Raw genomic sequence first — 10,830 nt, forward strand, 5'->3', positions numbered from 1 at the left:
AGACTAGACTTGTTCTTTTGTTTTTTAAAATTTGTTTTTTTACTGCTTCACTAACATGTTTATTGCAGTTCATATGGTTGGAACAATATTTGGAAAATACTCTCAAAAAGTACTCAGAAATTTCCAGAGATAATTATATTTCTGTACTGCTGAAAGAATTACTGAAAGAATTCACCTGCAGAAACAAGTTCAGTTACAGTTTCTGTGGCATTGTATATACAAATATATAAGTTATAATATTATAATACATAGTCTTCAAAGTTAACTGTTTTGCAATAGACATTTGAAAACTGCTAAGAAATAATTCTTTGGGCCACAGAATTGCTGCTTTTTTGTTTAATGAAATTGTATCCAAGTCATGCTTCACACATACAGAAACAGTTCAGAATTACTCCTCTCTTACTCTTGCACTTTACAGGGAATTTTTGGCATCTAGCCAACATAGCAGGAGCACTAAGATCTGTCTTTTGCTGCTGCCAGAGTAGCAGCAGCTCTGCATTTAAGCTCTGGGAAAGTCTGAAAGCTACCAAATCTATTTCAATGAAAGGAATTGAGCAGACATAGTCTGTGCAGATTCTATTTTTGTATTTTTTAAGAGATAAGAGATTAATACAGTTTTTTTCCCCAGCATTTTGCCATATAATACCTACTATTTCTCCTTCATTCATTTATTTGGGTGTAGTATTCCTCTGTTAGCTGATGTAGCTACTCCAGTATATAAAGTAACATATTTTGGAGGCTGTGATGTCAAATCATAATGATAACTCATTGGTAAAAAAAGTCTAGATGTTGTTTGAGTGTTGCATTTTTTCAAAAATACTATCGTTTCCTTGCTTATGAACAACCTTTTTAAAGTTAGATCAAGTTAAACTGAGAATGTTTCTTAAAAGAGCCCTCTCTCATTTAGGAGCCTAGGAAACCAGGCTCCTAAATAGCCTTATAAAATAGCCTTCTGGGTTCTAAGCATTGAGGTGCAATGAATTTCAGTTAGTCTGTGGGCTATTTTTCTAGGACTGAGGACTGTATTTTTGAATATCAACTGGCAGTAGAAGAAGGCACATTTACTTTAAGCTAATGGCAACCAGTGTTGAGATGAAATGATTAGTACAGGCTAAGAAAATTCTGATTGTCCGTTCTACTCATAAATGTGTTATATGGACTGTATTTTGGCCTGGTTTCAACCTCTTCATGAACAGCAATATTGATATTTAAAAAAAAAAGCCATTATATAGATTAGTTTTTTGACAAAGTGCATTTATAGAAATGTTGAATTTTTTTCGTCCTGTGAAGATGTTGGTACAGTGCCAGCATATCTGGATGGTGTAGCAAATACATACATACCAAGTACTTACATATACTTTTGTTCAGTCAGAAGATGATTTAAACAGGGTGTATGCCTAAAATGCAGTAAACTTGTATTTCAGAGAGACTTACCTAAAGACTTCAGCAATATAAATCAAAAAAGAACTTCTAGTAGCAATCCAGTTTCTTTTGGTGAGTATTGATGATTTTCCTTTTAATTAATGTAAATATACTAAACACTTCTTGCTAACCTTGACTAAAATAGTTTAAGTAGGTAACTGCAATTTAGTGACCTCCGAATTTAAAACTGCAGATTAGAAGTTAACCTCCTCATCATTTCAAGTTTCTAACTTATTTTTTAGATGATTTAATTACTATAGCATAGTAAGTAATAGTTTAAAATAGCTACTAAAAATATCAAAGATGCAACTTTAATTAAGGTTCTGTAACTAAAGCTATGAATAACAATACTGTCTGTCAATCTGGACTTTAAAGCTGTTATCGTGTTTTAAAAATGTGCTGTTCTCAAGCACAAATGGAGTTCTTTTTGCTGCCACTAATATCTTTTAGGTTGCTGTTTTCTTTTTTAATGGGGCTCAGACAAATCATGATTCATAATCGTTGTTGGTTTTCAACTCACTGCTGAACGTTTTCTGTATTTCATCTCTGAAGCAGTTAGCAGCTGTCCAACTGGCATTTTTGATAAACTTTCTTGTTTTGAAGCAAAAGTCAAAATCTTTTTCTTCCCTTTCCAACTTCTGCTTAATTTTGATAATCTACAAAAGTAAATGAAACAGATTTGAGTGGGAAAGAAGTTAAAAGCACTGCTCAGGCCATGAGTAATTCTTCTGTCTTCCTCAATGGTAGCTCTTTAGCTCTTAGCTCTATTAGCTCCCTCTGTTCTCTTCCTTGATTTGGCCTGTTTCCCTTGTGGCAGCTGTTATTCCTACCACCAGTGGTAAAGAGGATATTCTATTTTCTATTCTCACATATTAGGCATTTTTGTCCAGTGTTGGGCTTTTGAATTGTTATTAAAAAGGAGACACAGTAATCCAGTTTCCATGGAAATTAGGAAGGCAGTTCTTGGTTCTATCAAAGCTTGCTTTTATCCTGGAGTTTCAGAAAAGAGACCTTCATTTTACAGGACTCAGAAAGCTTGCAACCTGTTTACTTCTGTGAAAGTTTAGTGGTGTGTTACTGACACTTGAGGACTTCGTAATAAGTAAACAGGCAGGTTTTTGAAAGAGAATTTTCAGAGTCCCCAAATTCTGAATTTTTTATTCCTGCTTTTCTAAAATTCAGGAAATTTTAGGCATAAAAGGTATGAGGACAGTCTTAACTCTTTTATCTGAGAGTATAGTACTTGGAATCCTTTCAGGCTCTTTTTGGTTGTAGCACTCTTCAGAAATCACAGCTGTACCAAATAAAATATTATTAATTTTAGGTATTTAAAACAGTTTAATATGAATTTTAGATACAAAATGGTGTAGCTACGTTTGTTCCAAAGGTATGATATATAGATGGTGACTTTACTAAAAAATGGGTATGGGAACATGTGTGCTTTCAAGATACTAAGTTCTCTTCGCTGACAATAATCTAAAATTGCAAAGAATATCACAGCCTTCCAAATGAAAAAAAAAAGACAAAAATTCTGCTACTTAGAGGACAGCTTACTTAGCACAAATTGAAGACATGTTTGAACTGTTGACTGTTTACAATAAAAATAATGTAAACTATATGTAATTACTATTAAATGCTTGGCACTGTAATCAGATCTTCATAAGTTTTGGTTTTACTCTAATCTTCTTAGTAATCTTTGGAATTTGCTTTTTGTATATTAAATATATTATACATAGTGTCATATTGCACTTGTTTTAAAAAATGAGAAGCCTGTTTTGGACTCTCTAGTAGCTTTTTCTTTCCCCTCTCTAAACAATGCATTCTCTTCTGTTATTGCCTACTGTAAATCAAGTTATTTGATAGCTGACCTTGCAAAAGAGAGCAAAAAGGCAAAGGTGACATAAAACTGAGCATTTCTCTATAGATACAGAGAGGAATGAGGAGATGCCAGAGAGTCATCTTCAGTCGTCTGGATGCAGTTCACTGTTATCCACAGACCAGTCTCCCAAAGACATGGCCATTAATTCTCATGATCTGACAGACATTTCAAAGGTAAGTAAAGCTGGTGAATGCTTGGTTGATTTCCTTTGAGGTCAAGAGAACAAGTAAGCATTGGTTTTAGTTGTATATACTGATAGAAAAACAAGGAAACTATGCAAAACTACATCTAGGTCTGTTTCATAAAAATACTTTTCATATGTAAACAGTGCTTAAAGTCACATTTTCTCTGAATTTAAGTTGAAAGTCCATCTGAAGAATGTAAGCTTTGAAGACTTCACTAACTATGTTGCTTTTAAATTGTAGGAGACAATAAGACAAAGAATGGAAAAGATAAGTAAAATGTAAGTAATAGGAAAGGGCAGCAGGAATTTATTTCCCAGGAGGGAGCTGTGCTGGACTGAGGCACACAGAGAATGTACATATGTGTTCCAAACCTCAAAGGTCTCTGCATCAGGTGTGGCATTTCCTTATGGCTCTACTGGATAATAAATCCACTTACAGTTTTGTATTTGTGGGATGAGTCACTGTTTTGCTTTCTAAAAAGCAATAGAAAGCACTCTTAATAGTGTTAACTAGAGATTAAAGAGTGTTTAGAATTTCGTTGATAAGAAATAGGAATATTATTTATTTCTGATTGAAATTCCCTGGTACTTGCAATTTTTCTTCCTGAAAAAAATATTTGTTATCTTAACTGTTTTTTATTATTTAAGGAAAAGTAAAACTAATTTCAGCCTAAGCATTATAATAACTGTATTAAGATCTATTTGTTATTAATTCTGAGAGCTAAAGTTTTTTTCTTATATTTTTATTATACTTGAAGAGAAATGTATTGCTTTACTGTGTTTCTCTAGCAAGAGATTTCTCTTCTCTAAGTGTGTGGCCTATAAAAAGCTGTGGCCTTTTCTGTGATTTTAATTTTCTTGTGTGGGTTACTTCTTTTTTTGTCTTCTTGAGGTTTATTGATATGTGGTAGGCATTTAAAATAGAAACCAATTGCAGAGGAAAAGGGAGGGTTGAGAGAAAACGTAAGGGGTCATGTTGCTTATTAGTATTTTGAATAATTAGGAAGTTAAAAGCCAGTCAATTATTTTGTACCCTGTTTTATTAAGTGTATGTAAACAAAATTTATTTTCAGAATTGAAGAAACCTTCAAATTGTTCAAAACGCCAAGCCCACCTCTAGGAATACCTGCAAGCACAGGTCTTCAGACCTGGTCTCTCGAGACCTATGGATACCTGAAATAATCTGTATGTTTATACAGTGTTCAATTCTTAATATATTGAATTTGTAATGATCACCAGTGCCTTTATTGCTTTGAATAAATATTTTACTCATGCATCTGTGTATTGATTCCCTCCCCACAACCACAATTTTTGGTTTTCAAGACTGTTCAAATAGCTTCTTCCCCCCTCCTTGCACTTTTGTAAATTGAAGTCATTACAGCAGTGTATTCTTGTGTTGACATTTGTTAGCAGTGTGCTAAGTAATATGTTTTTTAAAGTGTGGGCTTGAGGACTGTGGTTTACATCCTGTTGGAAACATTCCAGCTGGAGCTTGCATATTACACCCAAGAGGCATTCTTACATACCATCTTACCATCTGTACTGTTGAATAAGTCTTAATAAAAAACTTACATACACAGTTTCAGATATGTACCTTTTTTGTTGGGTTTTTATTTTTAAATATAAGTTTTCATGCTGAGCTGGAGAGCACCAACACTTTATGGCTTCCATTAACACTGACAAAGTGAGGGTCAGTTTGATCCTAAACACAAAAATGTGCAAGTAAGTCTACAGACTTTGACTGCAAGAGATGTGTTGAGTGTTTTAGTGCTCTTACCCAACACATTTTAAGACCAGCAGCACAGATGGAGACCAGTCAGTATACAAAGAAACACAACATTTTCATTATTTGAAGCCATATTAAGATTTCTGTTTAGAGACATAAGTAGATGTTAGACTTCCATAAACATATGATCAAACCAAAGATGTGTGAGGCTTGATTAGATTTATTTAATTGTTTATTGCTTTTTCTAAATTGGTAGTCTGTCATATCAAGGTTCCTTTGTGTTTTAATACTTCACTTGAAAAGATTTTTGGAGTTTAATATTACAGACCAATCAGAATTTTTTGGGGGGCAGAGTTTGCAGATGAAGGTAAAAGCAGCTGTTTAATATGCTGTAAAAAGTGATTTCTATGTTTTACAATAATTATGATTTTTTTTTCCTATAACCATATGGAGTATAAATGGACTTTATTTTACACAGAAACAGAAGAGCTTGTGACGATCTGTTATGTTATATAAACTAGTTCTGGGGTTTTTATACTTCTGGGATTGGACTTACTTTTTCAGTTGTTTAAAAATAAAAGAACGTATAAAGATTGGATTGTAGGAATGTGTTTTGCTCCTTAATTGAAAATAGGCCTTGCAAATCACTGTTCTTTATTCTAACAATGAAATGAAATGAGGTTTCCGTCTAAATGTAAGAACAATTAATGTCTTAAAATAGGACTACAGCACCATCTTGTGGAAATCTTTATAAAGTCATCCAAGAAGTAAAAATTAATATTTCTGTCTGCTTTAAGTCGCTATGATCAAATATTTTGAATAATCTCTCTCTTACTTTTCCTCTTTGCCTTGAAGTCAATGATGCTTTTATGTTCAGTGAGATGTTTATTCTCTGTGATATTTGATAAAGTTTGTGGCAGGAACAAGAGGAATGACTTGTTTCTTGATGTCATGGAAAAAATGAGAAGTGTTAGTATACTTGTTTCAAATTACAGAGATTTATCATTGAGTGCATCTGGGGAATGCTGCAAGTGTTAGAAAAAACTCTTTCTCTTTGTGTGCAATTCAATATCATCTCTATTTAGTGATATAAAATTGAAAATCCTAAGTTGTTCAAATATTTACTTCTTCCAGCAACATACATAGTACTGAAAAGCTAAAATCAAGGATAAGGAAAAACTGAAGTTTGAGCAGTGCATTATTGTCTTGCAAAGGTTAGTTCTTCTGGAGAAGAACTCCAGGGAAGGGGAAAGGAAGGTGAACAAAGTATATTAGAAGCTACTAATTGTGGAAATTATTTAGTTACTTTGTATTACAGGTGCTTAAAAATCTTTACTAATCCCTAGTGAACAGGTCTTGAAACAGCCTTTTTCTGTCAACTACTTGTTTTGTTAGGCATTATTGCAAGCAGTTGCAGTTGTAATATATTCTACCTTAAAATTATTTATTTGCTAATTATTTACAGTTATCTTTTCAAACACTTTATACCACATATAGTTTCTGTTCAGGTTTTTTTTTAGGATCTTTTTTAACTGTGTGGTGAAAATAACTTACAATCCTCAGACAGCAAATTATGCTTCCTCAGGAAAAGTATTATATCTCCAAAAATGGTTTAATGATAGTATTTTGCCTCTGCTATCTGTAAGCAGATTTCTGTGTGATAGGGATCTGTGTTGTGGTCTTTGCAAGATACTGGGGATGATGCACTCTTGTCACCTATGCCAGATGAGCAGTCAATACAAGGATAGTGGTTAAAACACTTTTAACTTGAGTGACCCAAATGGGGAAAAGAAGTTGTTCCAAAACTGTGATATTCCTTCCCCTGAGCATCCTATGGCTTATTTAATGAGGAGTAGTAAAGTTAGTATCTCCGTTTAGGCAACGTGACCTTATCTGATAGAAGAAAGCTGTATCAGTCATTGCAAAACTCATTCTCTTTAGACAATTTAGAGCAGATGCTTGATTTGGAAGTGGTGAAGCTTTTTATTCTCTAGGAGCAAGCTGCTCTAGTTACAGGTTCACAACAATTAGCAGTAGGTGTGGAGCACTGATGTTCTAATGCAGCATTGTGTGTTGGTTTTCCTCTCCCCTTTCCCTATGCAGTTATTTTAAAGAAAACTTACTTATGCTGTAAAGCAAAATCACTTGATAGACTCAAAATCAACAGAAATATAATTTTTCCAGTGTTAGGTTTATAAAGATAAATTTTTAGCATAAGCAGTGTCAAAGAATATTATGCCTCAGGGTATTTTAATCAAAGGTGAAATTCTGTTTCTAAAACATACTGCTAGGTCTTCATAAACTTTCACACTTGCGTGTCTGTTCTCTTACCTGGTGCTGCTGCACTGCATTGAGTGCATGTTGAAATATGAACTGGGATTAAGAGTTAGAGAGCCTTGAATACTTTCCACGAATGCTGAGAATAGTTTCACAAAGCTGAAGTTTTTGGCAGCTTAAGGGATTTCCTCCCAGTGCTGATCATTCCCATCTGTCTGTGTTATCAACTGTGTTTTGTAACTGATGTGACTTAAATATACCCTTCTGAAAATAAATAGTGAGGGGTATTGGTTATATTTTTTGGGTGGTCTTGTTTTTTGGTTTTTTTTTTTCCTCATTTACGTCAGCTCTGTGATCAGCTTATGACATTGCATCCAAATGTTTGTGCCTGAACTTTCAGTTGGAGCAGCCTGCTATGCTGTCAACAAGTAACTGCAAAAGGAGAGATAATGGATCAAGTTGGTGTTTTACTGCTGAAAGATATCTTTCTCTGAGTCTGCAGAGCAGTAGAAGTTCCTGTGCAAAGTCCCAGTGTACATATTCATGAGAGCTTGTTTAGTGTATTTTTGAATTGATTGAAAGGGCAAATGTGTGTCTGAGAAAAACATGGAAAATAGGATTAAAGGAAATCTAAATGTACAATTTGGAATTGGGTCAGTTTTCAGAAGCCGAAATAGCTCTGTTTAATACATATGCTTTTGTTTTTTGTTTTTTTTTTTCGCCCATGGCCAGTTTTCTTGGATTTAGAGGCATATTTTTCATATGTCCAAAAATACCTGAAAAACTCAACCGATTCTTTGCTGTGTAAAATGACCATAAAATATAAAGGCAAATACAAACCCAATCCTTGGGGAACATTCTTTGTAATCTTTTGTATTGTGGAATAAATATGTAGGAATATGTAACATGTTTAAAATATTTCACATAGGCAATCACTGTATTATAAAAATGAGAAACATATTCTCCTTACAACCTTTGTTTAACTGTAGTGATAAACTAGGCAATATAGTTCATGGATTTTGAAGCATTTCATTGTTATCAATATAAGCAAGTTTCAATATGCAGGAAGACTCCTCATTTATTTCTAGCAGTGTGTTCATTTGCTCCACTGGTGATCTAATAGAATGTAAGCACTACACCTTTCCTGTCATGCTGACTGATGGTCTGGCATTGCATAGTCTTTGTCCCTGTATTGTTGCATAAGACACTGATGGTAATTTCTTTGCCTGCTTACTCCAACTGCAAAATTAAGAGATTCCCCTTGTTTTTCTCTTGAGTATGATGTGTTTTGGTTCATTGTTTATGCCCACTTTAAGAATTACTTAGGAAAAAAGCCAACGGAAAAAAATGTAGTCTCTTTTTTTCTTGTAATTGAAACCATCCCATTGGAACCTATTGAAGGAACTAAGGAGAAGTTCATGAACTTACTCGAGCTTATGTATTAGTGGTAACCGAGGGTCCAGCTCCTTGTAGTTATAAAAGTGGTTGACAGCTGTGATAATTTCAGTTAAAGTAGTTGTGCTTTTGTGTGAACTACAGAAAAATAGGTGCTGATATGGTAGAAGATTACTAGCCTGAATGCTTTATCAAGTTGCATTTTAAGCTGAGATATAACAAAGATCAGCAACTCAATTTTTTTTTTGTAGGTTTTTTCTTGTATTACTGCTGGAACATTTCTTATTATTATATATAGCCTTTTTCATGAAGATATTCCAGCAAACAATATATTACTCTTAAGTATTTTGTGATTGAATGTCATACTCAAAAGGTAAATATTTTTGTTTGAAACTGACTTTGACTGTGTTGATGCACTAATCATAAGTTGTCTTGAATATAAAATAGACAGAGGGAAGGGACACAATAGTTATGTTACTTTAGAAAAATTACCTTTTGTTCTTTCCAAGCTAATGATTGAGAAGGCACTGAGATTAATGCTGTTTCTTTGTTCTTTTAAAGACTTCAGCCTTAAGTGAAAGTATTTTTGTTGCAGGAATGTCTTTGATAAGTGTTTGGATTTTAAGTGAGTTTTCTGATGGTTTTGCCCTCATTTTAAAGACTGACATAAATACGTGCTAATACTGATCTAGTAGTAAGTACAAGCAGCACCAGTGATCTGTAGGTGTTCTGGGTACTAGTAGGGTTTGTGAGCTTTGCTGTACAGGTGTAGTTTCACCTTAGCAATACATAAAGATAAGTTGTCTGTGAATCCCTTCTTGCTTAAGGAGAGAAGTTGTCTTGAGTAAAGAGCAAACTGAAGTCCTCATAGAGGTGAGGCCTTGAAATATCAAAACCCAGAATATGGACAACTTTCCTCTTATTGAAGTAAGGTCCACAGGAAATTCCTCTGGAGGAGATAAAAATGGAACTACAAGGGAAGCAGGAAAAGGCTCTGCATGATCCAAAAATGGGTATCAGCAGGACATATTTTATAAGTCATGCTTTAAAAGTTACGCTCAGAATGTAATGTGTCTGACAACCAAGCAACACAAAATGCCAATGGGGTGCATTTAATTAAATGTATACTCATGTTGAGAACCATTTGAAATTAAAACAGCTCAAATGAGTAGGAAAAATACACTGTAGTATGGTGGTCATCTGCATAAGACAGGGTTAGGTACCGTACCCATATGAACACACCAAGCAACCTTGTGACCAGTGGCTCCATACCTAATACACTAATGCTTAGATCAAAATTGTTTCCAACCTCCTCTGGGCAGATCTGTTGTTATCTCAACTCTTCATGCCCTACATTGGGCACCAATTAAGGCTGTCCTGGTTTAGGAATGGTGTTCCCCAATTCAGTGCCCCCACTGAGAGTCCAAAACCACACTGCTGCTCGTTCTCCCCGTTTTGCTCTCCCTTTTCCTGCTGGGTGGGGTGGAGTTGAGAATTGGAGGCAAAAAGGCAAAGATCATGGACTGAAAAAAGAACAATTTACTAGAAACAGTGATGAGATAAGAAAAACAGTAATATCAACAGGATTAATAACCAAAGGGTTCAAAAGAGAGTGATTCCATGCAAAATGCTCACTGAGCCTAGAAGGAACTCCTTCTCCCTGGACAAGTGTCCCTTTCCCTGCCTTCAGCAATGAGGTAAGGTGATATAGAGTAACCTCCATGTCCTAATCACACCCTCTCCCTGCTACTGCAAAAAATTAACTCTGTCCTGGCTGGAACCAGCATAGACAGAAACATTGCTTCAGCAAATGGTTACATAAACGTTTAATCAATACAATGAGATGGAATATGACAGTATCTTGACTCTTGTGCAAATCACAGACCTGTAAATGAGAGGTGACAACTTGACACGTTATCTAAAACTGCACAGGTGTCAGAGAGGGTT

The 10,830-nt window shown here is 34.6% G+C and overlaps 1 protein-coding gene across 6 annotated transcripts in view; it reads left to right on the forward strand.

The window, feature by feature from the left end:
- Positions 1-5,804, forward strand: part of CEP44 (centrosomal protein 44) — a 13,608-nt gene extending 7,804 nt beyond the window's left edge. For 3 of the 6 annotated variants that reach the window (XM_064417719.1, XM_064417721.1, XM_064417720.1), the window contains exons 8-11: positions 1,425-1,494; positions 3,347-3,474; positions 3,727-3,764; positions 4,559-5,804. In XM_064417719.1, the coding sequence (XP_064273789.1) occupies positions 1,425-1,494; positions 3,347-3,474; positions 3,727-3,764; positions 4,559-4,667 (345 nt within the window). In that variant the 3' untranslated portion in view covers positions 4,668-5,804. The remainder of the gene's footprint in view (positions 1-1,424; positions 1,495-3,346; positions 3,475-3,726; positions 3,765-4,558) is intronic. The other 3 variants (XR_010361211.1, XM_064417722.1, XM_064417723.1) reach the window with 3 other exon arrangements.
- The last annotated feature ends 5,026 nt before the right edge of the window (positions 5,805-10,830 follow it).

Source organism: Passer domesticus, chromosome 4 (genome assembly GCF_036417665.1).
Source record: "Passer domesticus isolate bPasDom1 chromosome 4, bPasDom1.hap1, whole genome shotgun sequence".
Taxonomy (NCBI): domain Eukaryota; kingdom Metazoa; phylum Chordata; class Aves; order Passeriformes; family Passeridae; genus Passer; species Passer domesticus.